The 25524-nt window shown below is 47.8% G+C and overlaps 1 protein-coding gene across 1 annotated transcript in view; it reads left to right on the forward strand.

Moving 5' to 3' along the window:
- SLC26A5 (solute carrier family 26 member 5) overlaps window positions 1-25524 on the forward strand; it is a 392278-nt gene that overhangs the window by 188662 nt on the left and 178092 nt on the right. The window contains exons 4-6 of the mRNA XM_086967432.1: window positions 3831-3941; window positions 6380-6564; window positions 23499-23663. Of these exons, the coding sequence (XP_086823558.1) occupies window positions 3831-3941; window positions 6380-6564; window positions 23499-23663 (461 nt within the window). The remainder of the gene's footprint in view (window positions 1-3830; window positions 3942-6379; window positions 6565-23498; window positions 23664-25524) is intronic.

Genomic DNA, 25524 nt, shown 5'->3' on the forward strand with positions numbered 1-25524 from the left:
CCCTGCTCACTCCTTCAATCAAGTACTCAAGTTCTTTTTCACTGAACTTGAGTTTGCGTTTGCACGGTTTTGCACTTGGTCCTGCAGCTTCTTGGACATTGTGGTTTGATTTCAACTCCTGTATGGGCACTGCAGGGGGTGGCTCCTGGAGGTCAGCATTCTGCCTCCTCCTGTGTCCAGCTCTGTGGTCTGACTGAAGCATGGAGCAGGGTACTTCCTGGTAGTGATGTCATCATTGGGCTACAAATGCGACTTCCCGTTGCGATTTTGGTATTTGCGAAATCGGTAATTGCGGATTCGCAATTAGGGGGTTGGAAACAGCCGACTCTGCGATTTTGTAGGAATTTTTACGGAGTCGCATTTGGCGATTGCGGGCGGGTGCGATTCGCAGATATTTTGCGATTTGGATGATTCATCCCATTCTGCAATTTCTAAATAGCGATTTGTTATTTTTCGCTATTTAGGATTCGCAGAATGGATGCTTGATGCATCTATGCCTATATCTCCTCCTGTCGCCTCTGCCCACCATAGACACCTCTTGTCCATTGTCATGCTCGTCCTTATTGCTACGTTCAGCCCAGTGCCAGTGTCTTCCTAGCTTCGCAGGCTGATGGGGCTCGCTTGGTTCTACTCTTCTCTCTTTTAACCTCTCTTTTTTTTCCCTTTCTTGGCCCGGTTTACTTCCCCTCCAGCCCTCTTAGCAGCCAGTGTACACCAAGGGCGTGTCCTGGCGCACTTCCTGCTCGCCCTTCACACTGCCTCTTTTGTTAACGTACTCTCTCCTTTGGCATTTGTATCGTCTACACTCAAAGGGTACTCACATTTTATTTTCCTGTCATAAACTTATGTTCCTCTAAACAAAGAATTCCAGTTGTCTTAACAGCTATAGGACGCAGGCCGGCTTCCTCTTCACGAATTCTGTTGAACCTCCTTCTAAAATGTCTTTATTTCCCATCAACAACAGAAATTACAATACAGCCCAGAGTCAGGGTACTTCCAACGTGGCAGGTTAACTCTAGCATCATGATATCGAGTGATTACTCATTGTACTTCATATCTTCAAATATTTAACACACACATGAACATCCGGCGCCTTCCTGTGAGTCACCCTCCATTTGAAGTGACCTTTCCTTCTGGGCACTAGCTCTGCTAATTCCATACAGTGCTCTGCTTACACAAATAGGTAATTCATCTGTAAGCCTCCCATGATTCATATCTAAGGCTGGCATTGTCACACAGTGCACACGATCGCACATAGCCTTTATTAGTAAACCTATAAACTTTAATCAAACATTTGAAGACAATGCACAGTGCAATCCAAGATGGCGGCATCTGTTCTTCACTTCAAATATAATTAACAAGGCTGGCGTATGTTGAGAGCTCACAGAACTTTTTCATTATTTTACCGTTCGTGTTTTTAGGGTTAGCTTGACAACGTACGTATTACTTGCTAATTCTTAAGTGCAGACATAAAAAAGGCTTTTGGCCCAGCCAAACAATATATTAGACTCACCTCATGCTGTTGGCTGATTGATGTATCCTGCATTTTACATCCGAAAATAAAATCTACACACATGCTTTGTATACAGAAAAAAAGATTGTGGCTGCTTTTCCAAACCTTTGTCAGGACATAAGTGGCCAACTGTGTGGCCATCCCATATTGCGAAAACCTGGTTTCAGCTTAACCTGTCCTCATCGCCAGCCAGGATCTTCTGCTGCTGGGTCCCTGCGTACACTCTTAGCACACCCCACATCTCCTGTAGTACGGTCTGTTGTGCTCCCCCATCGAGCTCTCGCTAGGCACTTGTGTATAAATCACAGGACACGGCTGTGAGGCCCCGGTGATGATGATGCTGCTGCTGCACTGTGCCTTGTCACCAGCAGCTCCACCCCACTGTCAGGTGTTCTTGATTGTCCTCTGGCTCTCAGCATGAACGTCAGTTCACCAAAAGGGCAGGGGAAGCAAAAGTGACGTCACATGCCATTTGACCTTTACTTTCAGTCACACCCACATACTTACACATACATACGCAATTACACATTCAGACGCAATTACACATACACGCTCTTTCTCATATGAACACACTCTCGAGTGCACACAACTTACAATTCAAAGCATTTTTTACTTACCTCTGCTGCCAGGGAGGGTACTATTGCAGCTAATCCTACAAAAAATTATGTTGCACTGATAGTGAATAATATAACATTATTCACTATTTAATAAAAAAAAAACTAAAAGCAAGGAGATTGGAGCCCCAACCGTTCTTCATAAGGACATCTGCCCTTGTGTTCCTGGCATTGACTTTGATATCTCTGAAGCCAAAGGTCGCAAATGCAGTGCCAGTGGTCACAAGGGGCAAGCCACAGGTCACAGCTGTGATCCCTAAATGACGTCCATACAGCTTTGTCCCCTTGCTTGGCATCTCCACCATTACCAGTAGTACTACCACCAACATTTCCACTACCACCATTGCTACTATTTTTAGGACCACTGCTATTACCCCATAACCACAATTAATATCATTACCATCACCAGCATTGCTACTACAACAACCATCTTTACAGTCATCATTGCTAACATTGGCACCACCATTACCAATATCAACACAATTACAACTACCATTACCACTTTCACAATCATCACGGTTACCAACACATCCATTACCACTAGCACTGTTGCTGCCCTACCACCAATACTACCATCAATATTACCACCTCCATCATTACTGCCGCCACCACTACCAACTTCCCTATTACTCCCATCACCACTAGAACCACCACAAATTGCACCATTCCAGCCACCACCACCACCATTAAAATTACCTTCATTATCTCCGCCCCATTACCACTACGACTGCTGCCACTACCGCCGTAACCACCTCCGCCATTGCCACCCCTCATTTATCAACAGTAAAACTACTTTACTATTGCCAATCCAATAGGTGTGGCTTTAATAATCTAACAAATAAAAATGCGGGCATGAACAAAAATGCTGTTTACGCGTGTTAGTTCATTAAAGACAGATCTATTGGCTTTTGCAAATTCCTGTTTTTTGGATGGCGCTATGACTTTTTTCTGCTTTTTTCATTACTAGATGTTAGAAACTTAATGGGAAATTGGATATTGGTGTTTTACTAAAGTTGCTTCAGAGAACCTAATATATGAAGTAACTGCACCATTTTCAACCCATGAGTAAGTGGATTTACATTGCCTAAAGCCCCACTACACGTGAACTATGTTCCTCTCACAGTGTTTTCACTGATAAGGTAGGCGAGCATCAGCACCGCCAGTTATTTACAACAACATGCTCCAAAGAGGCACAGGTTCAACATACAGTACTCATCTCCTTACTTCTCCAAGTGTTTAACTGAGGAAGCAGGCCTGCCTATACCTCAGAAGGAGAATACTTCTTTCATAATATTCATGACCGATGTATGTTATGGTGTAATGTAGAGGATGTTAACCGATTTTTCGGGTGGGCTGCATGTATTCGAATGTCAGAAATACTTATAGACATGAAAACCGTAAGAATGACAATGTGATTTCATTTATAATTTTGTGAACGCCAACACATTATGTCCCAAAATAGCACTTAAGGCATTCTCACCTAAATTCACCCGCATATTTACACTTAATAAATCCCTCACAATCACACGATCCCAGCATTCATTCTTCACTTACTCCTCCATACAGCCCCACACATATAGAAACTTAGCCGCTTTGATTCAGTAAGAACATAAACTAAAAAAGAACCAGACCTCTTGGCTTAGCCAGTGCTTCTTCTGATTACTGCACGTACCTCTGACTCATACCTTTCTGTTCTTTCCCAGGTTTGGCCTACGCGTTGCTGGCAGCGGTTCCTCCAGTGTTTGGCCTCTACTCTTCATTTTATCCTGTTTTCTTGTACACGTTCTTTGGGACTTCAAGGCATATATCAATAGGTAAAGACTATGTTAGGCCTATATGCATGTCTTGTGCTTGCTCTAGTAGATTGGCAAAGGTCAGTGGTTGTGAGTCATTACTTAGATTCTTCACACTGTTTAAAAACTAACCTTTAGCAGGAATCACACTAGCTGCTTTGAGTGTTTGTGTAGGTCTGCCATCTCTGTGCTGTTTCTGCCTTCCTTGTGGACATGGCAGATGATGAAGAGTAGCATGACCTGCTCCTCGAAGTGACAACAAAGCTCCAAGGGACAGAGTGCCGTGACAAAACAAATTGAATGTTTAGGTCTCGAAACCCAAGTTTGAAAGTAACTAAAGCTAATGGCAAAGGTTTGGAAACTAATGGTCTTCCTTACAGTGGAACCTAAAGACACATTCATAAAGGTTGTTGTCTTTCTTTAAAAGTGTCTCTAGTCCACAGTTTTAGCACAAACATTCATGGTGATTAGACTGTTGAGGTCAATTAATGCTTATTTTTCTTTTAAACCCAGGAGAGCTACGCTTCATTCAAAAGTTCATTTGGATTCATGAGGTAGCCTACAGATTACTCAATGTGTCTTTGCCGCCTCTTTCACTACCTGTCATTTCAGTTGAAGTGGCTACACCCGCTTTAGGCAGAAGAACTAGACCTCAAAGCAGTGCTGGACGACGCGTCCCTCTTCTGAATTTAAGAATATAGTACACATTTTAGGGATTGCAATTTATTTGTTAGGAATTGTGAATCACAATTCCTAATGTATGAAACCCATTGAATTTCATTTAGCAGTTCTCAATGGGGGTTGCAATGGACCTATCTCATGAATTTTAATGAGACAGGCCGCAATTTGTGACCCATTAGGAAACACGGCTATCACAGGGATGGTGGCCTGCTGGGGTCCGCAGACAACCATGTCTGTGATTATTTTTTAATAAAGAAAACTTTTTTTTTTTTTTTTAATGCAGCCCATTTAACTTAAAGAAAAATTAGATGCATTGAAAAAGAAAGAATGAAACTTAGAAGTAACAGATCTTAAACTATATTTGTTTCAACATTCACTAAGGAGAGGGGTCCCGTGGGATCCATTTGCCAATGGTTGCTACCACCCTTGAGATGTCAATGAAAAATTATTTTTTGAGAGCGTAATTTGGTCGCAAAACATTCATACATACCACTGCAATTTGGTATTAGAATGGCATTCCCTAAAACCCCCTTCTAAATACCAAAAACGCTAAACACAAATTATGATTTGGTAACATGTTACCGAATCACAGTTTGTGCTCTGTACATATATAAAAGCATTTTTGTGGTCTAAAACGACCTGATTCTGCGAATCGGACAATTGCCGATTGCTAAAATGCTTAGTACCTATGGCCGATTATGCCCTATTCCATCCAGGATCTCTTTGTGGCTTTTGTGAACCCCAGCATGATAGGGATAGTGGAAAAGGAGCCACAATTTCACATAGTGGAACAAATAGATGTAATTAGGGGTTGTATGACAGAGGCACTCATGTTTGAACCACACATGCGTCTACCACGCAGCCCCAACCACAAATGTGTCTCAACAACGCATTCCTTTACCAGGCATGCCTTTACCACGTAATTTTGTAAAGGGATGTGTGGTAAAGTTCACGCCCCTTTCCCTCCACCCAGGGGCCTGAAATCCTGGCCCCTACGCTATAACACGACCCCCAGCCCTAAAAACGACCCCACGCCCTAAACCTTAAACTAACCTGACTCACCCTGCCCTAAAAACTACCCCTTTGCCCTGAAAACTGTCCCTTACCTTAAAACCTATCCCGACCCCAGCCCCCTGCCCTGAGCCCTAAAATTTCCCCCTCACTTAAAACCTAACCCCCCTCGCCCTGAGCTCTAAATCCGGCCCCCTCACTTAAAGCCTACACCCTCAGCCCCAGCCCACTTAACTCATTGCGTCCCTGTCCATCGCACAGGTCCTCCTTTCTGGTTCCTCTCCCTGCCAGCTAGCTCCTAAAGCGATGACTGCTTTAACCACACATATGCGTGGTCAAGGCAAGTGGTGTTCAGCTTGCGATGAAACGGAATACGTGCTTGATGCCGCATTGTAAAGTCAGTTTTCTGTAATTAGGTGTATAATGCACACCCACAAAAGCCCTCAGTATGGAAAGTAAAAATGTGTATTGGTTGTGAAGACGTAGACTGTCAAAAAAGACCAGAAATTTCAAGTAAAAGATTTTTGAAATATTATCAAGTAGGCTGTTAGACTAGACATGTTGTTCCTTTACCTTGACTACACCTACAACTTCTACACTGATATGTAAATTGTTGTTTTTTGGATATTGTTTTCTTGTACCTTTTCGTTTCCTCAAACTCTTTGTTGATGCATGTGTGGTGATAACGGTGAGGAAGCCTTGTGTAACAGTATGGAGCTCATTGCATCATGCATCAGGTAAAATATGGCGTCTGATTCTCATCGCAGGTACCTTTGCCGTGATCAGTTTGATGATTGGCGGAGTCGCTGTGAGGATAGCACCAGATGAAATGTTTGACATTGCAAGTACGAACTTGACCAACACTACCGAACTCTTAGAGAAGTATGAAGCACGAGACGCATTGAGGGTGAAAGTGGCTGTTGCTGTTACCTTACTTTCAGGGCTCATACAGGTAAATTACTTGTTCAGCAAATGAAATTTCATCAAATCAAACCCTCATTAACGTTTTTCTAAGTCATGAGAAATGACTGTGTCGTCTACAACCTCCACAACGAAGGTGGCGCTTTAATATCCGCAGCCTTACCTCTTTCATCAATCTTTTTAACCCCACCGTAAAATTAACCCTGTTCCTTACACATTCCTTAATCGTTTCTTCACCGTTACTCACTTGTTCCTCCTTTTCTAGACCGTAAACCTGAACCTGTCGCTAACCCTCACTATAGCCTAAGTCTGAGTCTTAAAAACACTGATTATAACTCTGAACCTACTTCTTACTTTAATGCCCACCCTTATCCTAACCCAAACCTTACAATTTTTACCAAGAAAAGTTCTGATTGAGTTAAATGGGGGGAAAAGTGTAGTGTAATGGTACCCCCCACAGATGAGGCATAGGCAGGTTTGCGGGGTTAATTTATACTTTTAATACTTCGGGGTATAGGAGCGCCGGGAGCCGCGTCCGATCTCCGCTCGGCCTCCGTGCTATCTCAAATGGCCGCCGCTGCGTCACGTCATCATGTGACGCCGGCAGCTAGAGCGCTAACACTACATATCTTTTTTTTTTTTAAACACCTTTATTCGTGAACTGAAGGTTATACACAGCTTGCAGCCTTCAACCCAGAGGGCAAGCAGCGAAGAACATAAATAGCTGTACTGCCGAGCAGTCTGGTAGTACACAGCCAAAGTGCCGATATCCCTGGGGTCCGGCGGCGTACAATATCCTGAATCAAAATTAGAATTCGACATGACAGTTATCACACTGCAATACCAATTTGCTGCGTTCCATGGCATCCAATAGGTCTATACCATAGATAACATATCCTAGAACAATAGCAACAGCGGTGTGTTTTTGTTTAGTCTGAGTAAACCCTCACCTGTGTATATCCCTCTGAAACTACCCCCCAATGTACAAACCCCTGAACCCCCCCCAACCACTATAACTTGTTCCCTAGCCTACGTGTCTACTACATGTCTTACTACGTGTCCCGCCTGCCCTTGCATCCTCCCGCCAAGTAAGTGCCCACCCGCATGGGTCATGTATGTGTCTTCCCCGCCTAAGCTGCCCAGTCTAGAGATGGTAAGAACCACCCTGGGGAGCCCTGTCTCAGTCCACGAGTGTCTGCCATACATCACGGAACTCCTGGCCGGCCTCCCACTCTATTCACCTATTGTGGGGGCATAAGGGCATTGCATTCTACTTTACAGCTATCCCGTCTCATCCTGTCTGTCTGCCTGCGTGTCGGATGTGCCCTCTCTGGTGCTCCTAAAGGTTTGATACAGACTCCAAAAGTTCTTCGGGCGACTCGTGGGAGGGAACAGCCAACTATAGTGCTCTGATTGTGTGCAGCAATATAACATGTCTTGTGCCCACCTTCTCTTTGTCGGAAGCGGACCCCTCATCCAGCATTGTGCCACTATGCGTTGAGCCATTAACATGCCCATGTCTGTCAGACGTCTAACCACCGCTGGCAGACCTCTGGAGTGGCCTAGCAGAGCTAGAATCTCCCCCATCTCCGCAATCACTTCCTCCCAGAATGTGCGTATACTAGGGCATCCCCACGCCAAATGAATGAAGTCTGCATCGGGCGCATGGTATCTCTCGCAATCAGAAGACTGTCTGAGACCATAGCGGTGTAAGCGTTCCGGAGTGTAGTACACTCTTTGCAAAAATTTAAAGTGGATCAGCCGGTGACGGCCATTTAAAGACAGCCGCTTGGTGCTCTTGCAGCAGTATTTCCACATAGTGTCATCTATAGTGATCTGTAGGTCCCTCTGCCATGCGAGCCTAGCTTTCGGGGGATCCTGACCTCTGTGCGATGCGACTGCTTTGTAAAGGTGAGCTATCAGTTTTTGTGTTTGTACCGTTTTAATGGTGTGGGTAAGTTCCGGTATCTCCGGGGCTCTTCCAGTTCCGGACCCAAGACATCCTTCAGCGCACTACGGACCCTGTGAAATTGGAAACGCTGTAGCAGCGAAGTCTCTTCCGATGTGTGAGCTATTTGTCCCCAAGTTCTCACCTTACCATCTACAAATAGCTCGCCAGCTGTCTTAATTCCCAGTCTATGCAGCGCCTGCACCACACCTTTCTCCTCGACAGGCAGTAACCACAGTGCCCATTCTACGGCCATCAAAGGGGAGTACATCAAGGTTCCGTCTCTGGCCTTTAGCAGCTCGTACCATGCATGTTTGGTAGCAGTGATCGAGTCCAGGACTCCAATTCTGCGGTCCATAGATGTACAAATAATGGCCGGCAGTGGGAGTGGGTCCGCGAATAACTGCTCCATACGCACATGAGGTATGTTTGCTTCTCCGTGAATCCACGTGTGCAGATGGGCAGCCTGCGCTACTCTGTAATATCGTTCCATTTCTGGAGCACCCAATAGACCATTGCACTCTTGGCTGTTTTCCGCACCAGGCCAAGCGAACCATAAGTTTCGTAAGGTTTCTAAAGAAAGCTTTCAACAGCACTATGGGTAAGTTATTAAATAGAAACAGGAACCGTGGCAGCACCACCATTTTCATAATGGCTATACGGCCCATCAGCGATAGCGGGAGCCTGCACCACTTCTCCACGTCATCTTCAAATTTGCTAAATGCTACACCATAGTTCTTGCGGAACAGGACTTCAGCATCCGTGTGTATCATGATGCCGAGGTATCTCACCGCGTCCGTCGACCAATGCAGTGGGTATTCCATATCGAAGCGTTCCGTCACTGGGGTCAGTGGGAACACCACTGATTTGGTCCAATTTATTTTAAGCCCGGAGAGCGCACCAAAGCGGACCACCTCCCTCAGTACTGAGGTTAGGTTCACCTCCGGATTGCGTACATAAAGCAATGTGTCATCCGCATAGGTCGAAATTACTATTTTATAAGTTGGGAAACTTACCCGCCGGTGCCAGTGATACTCTCTTAGCGCACAAGCCAGTGGTTCGCCAACTAACGCATACAGTAAGGGTGAGAGTGGGCATCCCTGTCTTGTACCCCTGCTAATCTCAAAGGGGGCAGAGACGCGATCACCTAGGCGTAGTCTGGCCGTTGGCTTCCAGTACAATGCCCCAATCATTTGCAGAAACGGTTCGCCTAGTCCCAGCCGACGCAGGACTCGCAACATGAACGGCCACTCCACAGAGTCGAAGGCCTTCTCGATGTCCAAGAAGATGGCAACAGCCTTCGCGTCCTGCCTAACATGCTGTATTGTCCCCAATACAGTACGAATATTATAAGTTAGGTTCCTCCCAGGCACAAAGCCTGCCTGCTCAGGGGCCACCAGTTCAGGGGCTACTAACGCCAGCCATGTTGCTAGTATCTTGGTGTATATTTTCGCATCTACATTTAGTAAAGACAATGGTCTGTACGAACCGCATACGTTAGGGGCCTTGCCAGGTTTAAGAATGGTAACTATTAAAGCCTCACGCATCGACTGTGGCATACTACCCTCCACACACACGTCTTCAAAGAGAGAAGACAGATGAGGAAGTAGTTTATCTTTGAATGTCTTATACAACCCCACTGTCAGTCCATCCGCTCCAGGAGCACTATTCGAGCGCATACTAGCTAATTCATCTGATATCTCGTCTATTTTGTATAGGGAACATTAAGTGCTCACGTTGTGAATTTGTTAAGAGGGGCATTTGTATGTGTTCTAGATAATCATCCATGTCCGCCTCCAGATTCTCCGTCCTAGACGTGTACAGCCCTGAATAGAATTCTCTAAACTCATTCAAAATCTCTTCCTCTGTCGTGACAGTTTCCCCGGTAGACGTTTCTAGTTCGGTTAATTTCGGGGAACTCCTACTGTTGCGCAATATTTTAGCCAAGAGCGAACTCGGACGCTCACTCTCCCCGTATGTTCTGGCTGTTGCATATTTCCCCCTGTGGCGGACTTCCCTGTCTGCCTCTTCGTTGAATTCTGCAATGAGGGTCTTGATTTCTTCTGTTATAGAGGGATTGGGCCCGGTCAGTTGTTGTTTCTCTAGGTCGGCCAGCTGCGTCTCTAAGTATTTCAAGCGTTGGCGTATTGATTTTAGGACACTTGAGTGCTTTGACATAGCTACTCCATGTATAAAAACCTTGAACGCCTCCCACACTGTTTGGAAGCTATCTACTGAGCCTATGTTTGTTTCAAAGAAGGAGTCAATGTCTACAGCCAGCTCCCCTCTAAAGGTTTCATCTAATAAATAGTATGGGGGAAAGCGCCACGTGAAAGGGGGAATACGAACTAGCGGGGTCTCCAGAACCTAGATCTGAAAGAGTGCGTGATAGAACAGTACATGATAGTATATGTCTAGAGACTGAGAAAGAGGAAAAATGTCCATGGACTCGATAATTCTCGCTTCGGTGCCTGCTCGAATCACGGGTTCACACTCTGCAACTCCGGGCAATAGCTTGCTTAATCTCCTCTATGGCCCCCCGCGGCGGGATGCCTGGCTTTCACCTTGGGGGTACCCAGTACGGGTTATCTCACAGGGAAAAACCAGGACGGGTTCCCAAAGCAAGCGCTTAGAGACCGTTGGTGATAATGCGCTATATAAATATAAATTACAATTACAAATTACAATTACATTCCAAGTGAGAGCTCTGAGGGTTTCCCTAGCATCACCTGCATGCACTTTGGTAATACTGGTCATCTGTGCCATAGGGATGGGCAATAGTAACCAGGCGTCTCAGAGCAACATGAATTTGCCATGCTGGCAGGCGGAACAATCAACAATACTTTAAACTGTGTCCCATCTCCCCCTCCCCCGACCCACAGCAGACCCACCTCAACCTGGTCCAACAGAAATCTGACCCCCACCCCCCACCCCGACAACAGAACTCTAATTTTGAATACTAACAGCACAACCATGCTTAACGCGCAGGGGCCAAGGTAGCCTTGAGTCATAGTCTCTTCGCAAATCTCAGGTCATTCGTTCAGCCCTTCGCCTCCCTCCGCCATGCACAGGTAGTGTAATCAGAGCACCATATTCGTATTTGTAAGCTGTAATGATAGCACCCTCACTGCACCATCCTACGCATAAAGCCCTGTACGACCAATGTCCGTTATACAATACAAAACATTGCAAAGTGTCCAGAACTGGATGCTGTGAAAAATGAGACATCAACCAAGTGACCGAGTTATCAATCCTCCCCCCCCGCCCCAAATCACTCATCTTTCCGTAGTCTTTATTCTCCGGAGTCAATATCGCTATCTCTTACATCCACGCCGCAGGGCTGGTCAAATCCAAAAAGCGAAGGGTGACAATTCCGCATGAGACTCTCAGTCTTGGTCGTCCAATCGACTTCCGCTCTCACCCGCGTCCAGTGCTTCTGCGTTGTGCTCGTTCTGATCCCTCGACCATCGCTTCATCGCCTGCTGCAGTTCTTTGGGGTCCGTTAATATGTGCGAGTGGCCTCTCTTATTTACCCGAAGCTTGGCAGGGTATAACAGCGCATAGTCCAGACCCATTTCCATTTCCCTGAGACGTTTCTTGTGAGGGATAAATTGCTTACGCTCTTCTTGGTCTTTCGCCGTAAAGTCCGGATACAGAGAGATAGCCGAACCTTCATATTGGAGCGATTGTTTGGCCCTGGCAAGCCGAAGGGCAGTGTCTCTATCTCGATAATTAAGTAGCTTCGCAATTATGGGTCAAGGAGGCGCTCCCGGCTTGGGGCGCGGGCCTAGGGACCTGTGCGCACGTTCCACTATGAACATGTCTGAGAACACTCCTTCGCCTAGGAGGGTGGTGAGCATCTTCTCCACAAATTGTTCCATCCGCCCCGTATGTGTACTCTCCGGAAGGCCTGTGATGCGGAGATTGCTCCAGGGCAAGCGCGCTTCCAAGTCCTCTGTCTTGTCCTGTAGGACTTGCATCATTCTCTCCATGCGTTTCTGCGCCGTGTCCAAGTCAGTCTGCGCCTCCTCCACTTCCGTCATCCTCCTCTCGGCCATATCAGGTTTTTCAGCGTGTTTGTCCAGGCGCTCCGCCATCCGATCCATCCTGTATGTCATAGCGTCCATTTTGGTGCCCAGTGCAGAGATACTGGACTGGAGACTCTGCTCCATGGAAAGTAGCATATCTTTGATGTCCGAGCTCGCCACGTGAACCTCCTATGTTCTCGCTTCTTCCCTGTTCTCTGGAAGCGGGCTATGTTGTTGCAGCCTCCTTTGCGCAAATGGCAGTCTGCTCTGTGTTTTGTCGCCTTTACCCATCTTGCACTCTATGGACCAGTCGTCGGGGAGCAGTCGAACTTTAATGATGTTAAGGGCTCTCAGCAAAATGTGGTACCGCTTTTCCTCTCTCAGAGGGGGCAGACTTCACAGGGTCTGTCTCTCCAGGCCTCAGCCGCTGTGTCTTATGCAAGACCTTTTACTCCGTTAGTGTATGCCTCCGTAGCGCTCCACAGAACCACCACCTCCCACGCAACAGGAGGGCATTCGGGTACTGGGCACTCTCAGGCAGAGCGGGCACACTCACTCAGCTGTTAAACGGGTATTGCCATCATTGTAGGCGCGGTCGCCGCCCGATTCCTCTAGCAAGGGGGGCTTTAGGAGTTTTGCTGTCCCTCTGAGGATCGCCACCAGCTCAGTGCTGCCCAAGACCAGGACTTCAGCAGGCGCTCACTCAGTCGGCTGCCCTCCGCCAAACTGCACTCCCCTCTGCAAGTACCATAAGTAAGCGTGCCAGCAGCTTTCAGTCCAAGCAGGCACCCCCCAGTCACTTCACCCGCAGTAGAGCTCCTGCACACTTGCTTGTGCGGGGTGGCCTCTCCCCCTCCCCACGTGCGATCGCTGCCTACCGCACCAGCCTCGGCAGTGTGCTGGACCAGCCAGGGGGACCGCTGGCTTCTCCTCGCAGGCCGCGTTGGGCCTCTTAAGTCACTGGGGCGCTAGGGCAGCTACTACTGGAGGGTGGCGCAGCGTGCATACCTCTGTCCACTGTAGCGCCGGGGCTTCTCCACTGCTACGTGCCACACACGCTCGGCGCTCGCTCACCCTCTGTAGTAGTTTGCAGGGAGGGGGGGCTGCGATGACACCGCACCGTTCGTAGCCAGCGAAGACTGGCCCCGATCCCCCGTCACCAGGTGTAGCACGTCGCCGGAGGTATCGGAGCCGAGACCAGGGCCCCGGGACCTCTCCGATGTCAAGGGCCACACGTCGCGTTACGCTGCTCGGGCACTGGACGTACCCGAGGTCACAGCGTCACGGCCTTCCAGGCTCCCAGAGCTCGTCGGACGCCGGCACCCTCCGGCTCGCATGAACTGCGAAATTCTGGTGTCTCCGGACGCGCCAAGATCAGGGCAGTTAGGGAAGTGGCAGGTGAGCCCTAAGGGTCGCTCTGAATTAATAATTTAAGGATCTTTATGCCATGCACGGCGGAGCTCCGGCTCTAAGCTGCTATCGTGCTTGCTGGCTAGCCGCTAACACTACATATCTCTCTCCTTTAACCCCTTGCATGCTGATGACGGCCCCATCCGTCATGCACTACGACCACTCGCCATTTTGCCGCACAGGCGCAGAATCGCGGCAGCATGCAAGGGGTTAATATACCAACAATAGTAAACAGAAACATGGAGTCTTAATGTTCCACTGAAGGTTCTCAGTGTTCCCCCATCTCATAGTCTCTATATTTGTCTGGTCGTACCACAGTTCTTCCAGAGCGGGTGCACCTCACCTGGGTAGCTGGAATTTCCTCGGCTTCTTCTTGACTGGTGCTGGACTCTCGTCTCCCTCCACTAATGTGGCACCCCTTCGGCGAGGCATTTCTTTTGTCCTCTTGCTGTCCCCCACTGCATTGATCCTCCCTTCTTCTTGCTGATTCTCCATCGTTCACTGTCTCTTCTCTCACAGGGACTATCTCCTCAAGGGGTTCACTTTGCTGATCATTTTCCTCTTTATTCCACTGCAAAATCTTGTTGCATTTTGACATCCTCTCCTGAGACCAAACTTTTCCATCACTTAATAATGCCGCCCTGCTGTAGACCTCCTGTATTTGTAAAGGCGCACTGAATTTGCTATCACCTTTTCTTCTCAACTGTGCCAGTTTGACTCGAATCCACTCTCCTTTTTCCAACCTCGTTTCCTTGGCATTGTGCCTTTTTTTAAAGTGTTCCATATACACCTTCTGTGCTTTTTCTAGGTTGTGATGAACAACAGCCGGGGACCACTTGCTTGTGATCGTCCTTTCCTTCCAGGCCACATTGTCTTTCGTGAAAGGATCCCTACCCCTCAAGATTTAGAAGGGACTGTATCCTGTGCTGGTCGAGGTGATCCTGTATGCCCACACTGTGCTTTTCAGTTCCTGCTCCCAGTTCTTTCTGGCCCCTATCTCCGCTTGCACCGATCCCATAATGACTCTATTGAACCGTTCAGCTAAGCCATTCCCAGCCGGATGGTACACCGACGTGTGCTTGATCCTGATCCCATTCCGAATCACGTAAATGTTCCACTTTTCTGAAGTAAACTGGGGCCCGTTGTCACTCAATATAGATCGAGGAATTCCTTCTCTTAAAAACGTTGCTGTGAGAAACTCCAAAACTTTGCCCGTATCCGCTACCTCTTGTATGTCAATCTCTGGCCATTTAGAATACCTGTCCACCAGCACTATTACATATTTGGGAATACCTTGAGCATCCAGCACTGGAACCAGAATGTCTATGGACAACTCTTCCCACGGGTTGTTGGGATTTTCAAACTTTGCCCAGGGAGGGCCGCAACAAGCTTTGGGATTTGTCCGCATTTTGACACTGCTTACATTCTTGGACATGCCGTTCTATCGGAGTATCCATCGCTGGCCACCAGTACATTTGTTTTGTTCGAAGTTTGTTTTTAACAATGCCCAGGTGACCTTCGTGTAAGATGGCTAGTAATTGCGGAACTAGGGCCCCGGAGGAACAACCTTGCCTCCTCTCAACAGGAAGATACCCTGATCTCCCACTGACAATTCCTCGTGTACTTCAAAGAATTTCCTGTGCTCTGCCTTCAAGTGTCTTTTTTCCGGCCATGCCTGTAGCACAAGCTTCTTCCCTCCCGCTAGGTCGGCATCCTTCTCATGTACTTCTTTCCATTGCTGCCCACTTATTACTTTCTCATGGTCTTCTAGGAAAGCCACGCTGATGTCTTCTTCCTCCGCGAGGGACGGTGCCTCCTCCATGGCTACAGCACTGCTTAAGAAATCTGCTACCTCATTTTATGTTCCTGGGATGTACTCCACATCATACCGGTAATCCAAGAGTTTTAACGTCATCTTCGCAATTCTGGGTGTAGCACTTGCATGTCCACTCGACGTGAGTACCTCGATCAATGGCTTGTGATCCGTCCTGAGTATGAACCTCGTGCCCCAGATTAATTGTCGAAACTTCTCCATGGCCTATACTGTCGCCAACATCCTTCTCCACCACGCTGAACTTCTGTTCCGTGGGCGACAGGGACCGGGACGCAAAGCTGATGGTGACTACTTCTCCTTCTTTGGTTTCCTGCATGAGGACTGCTCCTAACACTCTCTCACTCGCATCTGTGGTTAGTACGAACTTCTCCTGTTGGTCAAATCCTTGTAGCGGCACTGAGGTACAGATATCCTCCTTAATCCTCTGGAACTCACGTTGTGTCTCCTCTGTCCACTCGAATGATGTTTTGTCTCTAAGGAGTTGGCGCAAGTGGTGGGTCTTGGTTGCAAAGTGCGGCACAAACTTGCTGTAATACTCAGCCACCCCTAGGAAGGAACGCACCTTTTCCTTGCTTCTAGGCGGTGGTGCATCCCTTATGGCTTTGGCGTTGGCTTTCTTGGGTGTGATCCCCTGATCACTGAGCTCATGTCCCAAATATGACTGACGTCATTCCAAAATGACACTTCTCCCATTCAGCATTTAAGCCATTCCTTTCCAAGACATGTAACACCTGGAGCAGTTTCTTATCAAGATCCGCATAATCTTTGCCCATTATCAGGATATCATCCTGAAAGTACTGTACACCTTCAGTGTTCTTAAACAACTTGTAAATAAGTTTTCTGAAACACGGCCGCTGCAGATGCCAGGCCAAATGGCATCCTCCGAAACTGGTAGCATCCGAATGGGGTTATGAATGATGTCAGCTTGCGACACATGTGATGTAGGGCTAGTACGAACTTCTCCTGTTGGTCAAGGTATACAACGGTTAGCACACATTTTTTACAACGCGGTGCTGTTACCACGCTACTTTTATCACGCAAGTCGTTACAACGACTTGCGCTGGAGGGCGCTCCAGGATAGTAAATAGTTTAATTTACTATCCAACTTCTTCCCTAGAGTCCACGGGGACTGGAGTTGGAATAGTAAATTAAAAAATGTACTATCCAGCGCCCCTCCACGCAAGTCGTTGTAACGACTTGCGTGGTAAAAGTAGCGTTGTAACGGTACGCGTTGTAAAAGTACGCGTGGTACCGTCATACATCCGTTGGTCAAATCCTTGTAGCGGCACTGCGGTACAGATATCCTCCTTAATCCTCTGGAACTCACGTTGTGTCTCCTCTGTCCACTCGAATTATGTTTTGTGTCTAAGGAGTTGGCGCAAGTGGTGGGTCTTGGTTGCAAAGTGCGGCCCAAACTTGCTGTAATACTCAGCCATCCCTAGGAAGGAATGCACCTTCTCCTTGCTTCTAGGCGGTGGTGCATCCCTTATGGATTTGGCGTTGGCTTTCTTGGGCGTGATCTCCTGATCATTGATCTCATGTCCCAAATACGTGACTGACGTCATTCCAAAATGACACTTCTCCCATTCAGCAGTTAAGCCATTCCTTTCCAAGACATGTAACACCTGGAGCAGTTTCTTATCATGATCTGCATCATCTTTGCCCATTATCAGGATATCATCCTGAAAGTACTGTACACCTTCAGTGTTCTTAAACAACTTGTAAATTAGTTTCTGAAACACGGCCGCTGCAGATGCCAGGCCAAATGGCATCCTCCGAAACTGGTAGCATCCGAATGGGGTTATGAATGATGTCAGCTTGCGACACGTGTGATGTAGGGCTATTTGATGATCTGCTGACGTGAGGTCGATGGTGGAGAACTTTTTTACCCCTTTAGTCTTTGCCAACATTTAGTCGATTCTGGGTAGTGGGAACTTTTCAACCACGATGTTCTTATTCAGCTCTCTCAGGTCCACACATAAACAAACCTTGCCATTTGGTTTCCTCACTACTACCAGGGGAGATAGCCACTCCGCACTATTTACTGGCTCAATGATCTCATTGTCCTCCAGCCTCTGTAATTCTGCTTGTACCACTTCCCTAAGTGCTATGGGGATGTTTCTCACCTTGTGGCAAACTGGCTTGGCCTCCGCTCTAATCTCTATCTTGTGGGTGAATTTCGTCAGTTTCCCCAATTTGCCTCTGAATACTGATGGGAAGTCCTCCTTTAACTTAGATATGTGTAGTTGTCGCCGTGGACTAGTCATTAGAACTTGTGTGTCTCCTCCAGGATTCAACTGTATGCCCAGGTCACCTTGGTCGACCCAACCCTGGACCAAAGGACCCTTCTCAGCTACATACAACTTGCACGTCGCACTGTGGCCCTTGAACTCAAACTTCAGGACTCGGTATCCCACCATAGGAATCGGCTCCCCAGTAAATGGGACTGGTCGTATGTCCGGAGGCTCCAGGTGAGGTCCTAACTGTTGTTCGAATCTCTTTCCACACTTTCCATTGTACTATCGTATACGGGGATCCCGGATCCGCCACAATCTGTATTCGTACTCCCCCAATGGCCATGTCACATTGCGGTTTCTTGGAGCGATTACAGTCCATTCCTAATATTTGTTCTTCAATGCACAGCACGTTACCTTCTTCCTCCACTTCATCTGTGGTTCCATCTGGTTCTTGCATAACATATTTGACTGAAGAGCTTCCCATCTTGCGCCTGCATATTTTCTCTTAGTGTCCTACTATGCCACAGAACATACATTTGGCGCGGAACGCTGGACATATTTTGTCGTGGGCTGCGTGGGACTGACATCCGCACCTGTAACACCCATTCTTGTTGACGCTCAATGTTTTCCTCCCTGATGCAGGTCTGGGCACCCATCTAGCCGAAGGCTTCTTATCCCCCGTCTCTGCTCTACCTTTGTCCGGAGCGCCTGCTTCGGTGACTTGGTTGACCATTGGTCTTGCGGCGATCTCTTTCTTTGCAGCTTCCGCACATCTTTTCGACAGCTCAGCTTTCTTTACCATAGCTATGACCTCCTTCAAGGATGCATCACCATTGACCCACAACTTGTCTTAGATGGCCGAGTTCGTGGTGTGCATGACGATTTGGTCTTTGATGAACTCGTCATGTAGGGCTCCAAACTTGCACGTGATTGCCAGTTTCCTCAAGGCCGCCACATACTTGTCTATGGACTCACCTGCTTCTTGCTCCCTCTGTTGGAAATTGTACCGGTCAATGGATGTGCACACCGCTGGTCTATAATGGTTGTTAAGATCTTCTATTTCATGTTGAAACACATCATACTCTGCTGCCTGTCTGGGTGCGTGAACTAGATTTTGATATACTGTGATGCCTTCCGGGCCTAGGTTATGGAGCAAATCCTCCTTCTTCCCTTGCTTGGGAAAGCCTCACCATTTTTATCCTCCAACACCTCTAGGTAGTTCATGAAATATTTCCTCCAGTCCTCCCATTTTATCGTGGGATCCCCTGGCCGGGGCAGGAAAGGCACTGGCGTGGTAAGTGAGGAGGTTTGTGCACACATCTCTGCTCTCCTGTCAGGTGCTGCTTCTTCTCCCCTGGGGCTTCCTGGTGCACCTTGTCTGTGCTGGCGTGTGGGGCTTTGTTGGGGCGTAGGTTCCCCCCGTTCCTTGCTGTGCCTGCTTCGCCAGGTTATTGGTGTGATACTGGTTACCCGGGGTGTGGCGCCTGGTGTATGTGCCCCCCTACGGTATCTTGTCTCCCTCTTGGTCTGTTCTTGGCCGGAGCTCTTCACTGGCGCCAACACCACTGATTCACGGTTGTGTATGCCTGGGGGTTTCACTCCGCTCTTGCCTTGGTGATCATGCGGTTCCTTGCCACCCTCTATGTGGGCTATACAGTTTGTCACTCTGTCTGCCTTGCATGCTCTGACCTGCTTGTCATTGCGTCCGCTTCCTAGAGCCTGGACTCTGCGCTGTGTCTGCAGTCTTGCTCCACTGCTGCGCTTCCCCTTTGTGGCCGGTTCTTCTGGCCCTCTCCTGCCTCGTGTCACCCTTCAGTGGTCACTGGGGGAAGGGGCACCGCCCGGGCATCTGTTTGCCCGAATCCCACCCTTGTCGCCACTTTGTAGTGTAATGGTACCCCCCACAGATGAGGCATAGGCAAGTTTGCGGGGTTAATTTATACTTTTAATACTTCGGGGTATAGGAGCGCTGGGAGCCGCGTCCGATCTCCGCTCGGCCTCTGCGCTATCTCAAATGGCCGCCGCTGCGTCACGTCATCACATGACGCCGGCAGCTAGAGTGCTAACACTACAGAAAGAACTGTGATGTTTTTTTTTATTTTGACTATACCTTATGGAGGATTCTCTCTCATGAGTTTTGCTGTCTCTGTGTATTTAGCTGATCGATGTCGTGGGAGTTGGCAGTGTCGTAGTCAGGGCTTTAAGCGGTCCGGGTCTCACCGGTGCTGGGCGCCAGCAGATTTTTAAACTGGGCCTCGAAACGGGTCTCTATCGGGCTCTGTTTTGTGCCCTGGCTCAGGCGGTCCATTTTTTTACAGACTGCAGTGACAGCAGGCACATGGATGTGCGCGTGCTCACACTGCTCACTTCTCACTAGTGTGGGCTTGCTCACTTCTCACTAGTGTGGGCTTGCTCACTTCTAACTAGTGTGGGCGTGCTCACACTGCTCACTTCTCACTAGTGTGCACGTGCTCACACTGCTCACTTCTCACTAGTGTGCACGTGTTCACACTGCTCACTTCTCACTAGTGTGCACGTGTTCACACAGCTCACTTCTCACTAGTGTGCGCGTGTTCACGCAGCTCACTTCTCACTAGTGTGCGCGTGTCACACTGCTCACTTGTCACTAGTGAAGAAGTTACGGTATGATGTAATGGCAGGGGAGCTTGTAGGGGAAGGGAAATCCTTTAAAGAGAGTCATTTTCTCTCTGGATTTCCCTTCTCTTTCTGATACTCGGGAGCAGCAACATTGCCGTGGAGTCACCAGGGCGTTAAGTGGAAGCTTTTTCAATATTCTATACAAGCCATAGTTGCTGCTTATTTATCTTATGCAACTAACAATCATTGACAAAGCCAATAGTTCTGACTTGTTGTCCGTATGATTTTACTTGTATCCTATCTGGAGGCAATGACAGAAACAGCAAAATACAAGTCGGGCGGCACACTAGGCTAAGCATAGATTTTTAATTGATGTGTTTTAAGCCACGCCCTTAATGACATTGTCCACGCCCCTTAATGAGACCCCCAGTTTTTTCATCCCACTCAAAGCCCTGGTCGTAGTAGAAGGAGAAAGCGAGCTATTAAGTCTCTAGATCGACAAGTGTTGTTCAGCCATGAAGCAGTGAGGGCGCTGTGGTTTATGAATGGTATTGGCACCTTCGATATCAAAATAGACATAAACAATTAGATCCAGGCAGTCTCTGCGGCACCAAGACACTCTATCAACAGAGCTATAAACGAGATGGCGAAGTCAATAAGGCATTGATTATGACACAATTGATATTTATACAGCGTCGGTACACATAAAAGATCAAACCTGCCCTAGACTTCGGACATTTAATGTCCATGCCAAGGCTTAGTCTTCATAAACCTGACCATGCACAACAAACACACAATGGCAGTGGCCTACCACAACATAGCATGCACATAGTGGACAATATATCTTCAAAACGGAGCGGCAAGACCTTCCGCTTCAAACACATTTTAGCTAACGACATCCCACCTCCCCTCCGGCAGAATAGGCTCTTACACCACGGTGTCTTAGCCTCTGACCTTGACGTTTACTGCGTGACCTCCGTCGCATTAGACCCTACGGGAACCTGACATAACTACTTCTTCGAACAGTAGCAGTTCTGTGCCATGTAATAATGATAGGCCATTTTAATTCTGTGTCTTATGTAGTGATGTACTACTGTGTCAATTTGGACCTTATGTAACGATCGTTGTGTATTGTAAAGCGCTCTAGCACATTTGGGTAATGCTAGCGCTATATAAACATGCATACATAATGGCACGGGATGGGTAGGCGCACATTTTCCTTGGCTCAGTGCATAGCTTTGTCTTTAAACATGAGAGGACTAATGCATACTCTGCAGATATATATGTCCACCCAGAAGATCACAGGATTGAATTATGTGTGTGCACCTTTATAAACTATAAGTAAGGGATGCATTTTTAAGGGCATATGTAAATCAGCAGGCATACGGCATACAGCAAATAATGCTGTTTTGGACCAAGACCACCAGGATTTTACATTCTATTGGCATCTGTAGCTTTTGCGCTTTTCCTACACTCAGCCTACCAAGCAGGGAATTGGCTTTGTGTTACTCCTTATTATCGAAATAATGATAATACCAATATAGAACAAGCATTTCGCAAGTTTAATGCGCCTAGCATGCATGTATTACACAAAATAAGCGCAAGGTAGCACCATTATTCAATGTGGTTGCAATTGTGAAACAGAAAGTGACTATCGCTGGTTCACATGCCACATAAGCACAGTTTAATCATCTGGAACATGTCTGAGCTATGGTTCATTAGCAGAGCGCTGCCAGCAGACGGATACAGCGGTCTGTAACTAAATGCTAAAAATAGGAGGTAAGAAATAAACGGGGTTCTATGAAAATGTCCACCAAACCTCTAAAACATTATGACAGAATCGCTGACATCAGCAGCTACGTAATAATTGAAGGGACTCTGCTCTTCTTGCTGTATACCTACTTAAAAATACTCCCAAAGTACTTTTTAATTCCCTAAAAATCATTTTACACCCATCCTCTAAAGTTGGTTATCGAAATAGTTCTACTTTAAAACGTCATCTGGAACCTGAGTACTGTTCAGCTTAACTGTAATTAAGCCCAGATTTTAATGAATCGTATATCTGGGCACTGGATCAAACATTTCTTGCTTAGTGTATACTGCAACATTTCGATGCTAGGCTTTATGATTGCAACCCTTCGTTATGGTGAGCAGCAAGGATGCATGAAAACACTAAGGGCCTGATTACGATGGCGGTCGGATGAGCGACTGACCGCCTTAACCGCAAGCAGGTGACTGTCCGACAATGAGTTGGCGGGACCACTGTGCAGGCAGTTGTAGAGTGCTTTTTTCTACTGTGGCTTTAGCTGCGGTGCAGGAAAAGGACCACAGCACAAGCCGCAGTAGTAAAAGGCACACAGGTCCATGCACCGTGTACCAAGCACCATGTGGTGCATGGCACACAGAGTGTGGGGGAGCACTATATGTGCCTGCCATGCCAATTATCAGTGGCCCATGAAGACTGAGACCCTGCTTGGGGTCCCCAAAGTCCTTTTCCGGCAGCCTTTCCATGGGGGTCGGACCGCCATAAAAAGGCAGTGGGAAAGGGACATCCTAATCCCTACAGCGGTGCCTACACAGGCACCGCCCTCATGGTAGGAATAAGAGTCCGACCGCCCCCCATCGACTGGATCCTTGATCCTATCGGAGGCAGAGGTCTGTCCCCCAGATCACTGCACCCGACCACCTACACCGTAATGCGGCTGTGATTTTGATGGGAACAGTCTGTCGGTGGCAGTCCTGCCGACATCATAATGAGGGCCCAAGTGGGGAATCGGGATTATGGCTTCAGTTGACCAAAAAATGAAACTAAGAAACTGATAACAGCTCTATGATTTTTTTTATATGTATAAACCTATTAGCTCCAGGAATTCTAACCTGTATTTTTATTATTTTTCTCATTTTTAACAGCTGTGTCTGGGAATCCTGCGGTTTGGCTTTGTCGCTATCTATCTTACGGAACCTCTGGTTCGAGGCTTTACCACAGCCGCAGCAGTGCATGTCTTCGCATCACAACTCAAGTATCTCTTGGGCATCAAAACAAAGAGATACAGCGGAGCTCTTTCCATTGTCTATGTAAGTAGTGGCTTTCATTTTGTATGTGTTTTAAATGTTTAACCATTTATGGGGGCATGTTTACGATTCCAATCACCACGTTATACAACTCATTTTCTAGGTTTAATCTTCGATTGCATAAGTCAGATGATCAAGTGCATATCACGGAGTATGACTAGTCAACCTGCAAGCATTCCCAGCAGGGCCGGACTAGTGCTTTCGGGCACCGGGCAATACCCCGGTCGGCTGGAGGGGGTGGGGGGCCGATTTTGGATCAGGGGGCCAGTTTTGAAAGTGAGGGGCCGATTTTCGGTCCGACCCGAGTCTTAGACTCCGTCTCCAAGACAAGTTCCCTTCAAGCAGCAGGCCTGCCGCGCCACCCATACTGCAGCAACAACAAGCCTGTGACCGGCTGTGTGTTTGCACACTGTAAGTCTGTAACTTAGCAACCATCTAAAAAAAAGCGGAAGCGTTTCCAGGAGGGAGGAGGGGGGTGCCTGTGCGCAGCGCGCAGTCATGCCCTGCCTCCTCCGGCGCGTCTGCGCGCCGCCGCCTAGGGTGCAACTGATGTTCCCGCATGCGCATTGCATAGTGGGTAATTAAAACTGCGCAGTCAGTGTGCCCTACAGCCAGGTTGCAGGCAGCCATCATCAGAACAGACGAGAGCCAGCCAGGAGAAGACCGGAGCGGCCACCATAATTTAATTATTGTACTTTGGTGGCTAGGCTGCTCGCTGCCCCTCCCGCGGCCGCCCCTGGAAGTAGCCCTCGGCTGTGCCACCAGCCGGCGGCGGCCCGACGACCCGCCGTGTCCGTGACCGTGAGTAAGGGTATTTTTCCGGGCCCCCGTACCGACAATTATTTATTCATAAACACTGAAGTTGGCGGGTGGGGCGTCGCGCAGTGGTGGTGGTCTGGACGGAGGGACCAGGCCTGAGCCAGGCATGTCATGCACTGCACACTTTTAAAGCTCTGGACATGCACAGAGAGCAGAGGAGAGATATCTCTGAGGGGGGCAGAAACTCGTAATGTTCTGCTTTCTAAAGAATCGGAAATGCTCACAACAAATAAGAAAAGTGGATTTAATTTGATATAGTGTGTTGCGTTCATGTGGTACTAAATTGAAAAATATATTTGCATAGATTTTTAAGTCCATTTTTGTCAACTTTGTCATAGATTTCCGTGTCCTAGCCTCGGATCTGGACTGCCACTAGTGCTGTTATTACATCTCTACCCAATGGTCATCGATAGTAATAGTAATGGTGCCCTTGTCAACATCTTACGTCAGTGATTGGTACAAGCAGTCTTGCATCGCATCTCTTCTCTCTACTCCTGGTGCAGTTCAAAGGAAATACAACTGCCAAAGGCCACGGGCTACTCGCACGGATGCTGTGCTGGGCAGAAGTACCGTGCAAGCACTCTGATTTCCACATCGCTCTCTAAAAGATAAAGTTCTAATACACGTCTAGGCATCAGTTGCGTCCCCCCCCCTTCCCAAGAAAGTATCTCCTTGGAGAGTTCTTAAGAAAAGGAAAACGGTTCCTGCAGACATTGGGAAATGACATTCTTGCTGTCAGAGGGGTGTTCTCAAGGGTTTTCCTAATCTGTATTATAGGTCATGCAAGCCTTCCCGCCCCCTATAAGACCTAAGCGAAGTGTTCGGGAACTTTAACTCAGTGGGAGTCTGGACTGGGGCCCGCCGCCCGCGTCGGACTGCAGAGTAGGATGATGTTAGTCTAGAGAGGGCCCACGTGTTTACACAGCGCCGCGCCGCCATGCTTTAACTAGTCTGTGAATCAGATCCGGCACAGGCAGCCAGGTTTAAGTTTTGAACACGACACACAAGTTATGTTGCGGAGTTCACTTTGACATGCCACGTGATG

This window comes from Lissotriton vulgaris, chromosome 1_1 (genome assembly GCF_964263255.1).
Source record: "Lissotriton vulgaris chromosome 1_1, aLisVul1.2, whole genome shotgun sequence".
In the NCBI taxonomy this organism is placed as follows: Eukaryota; Metazoa; Chordata; class Amphibia; order Caudata; family Salamandridae; genus Lissotriton; species Lissotriton vulgaris.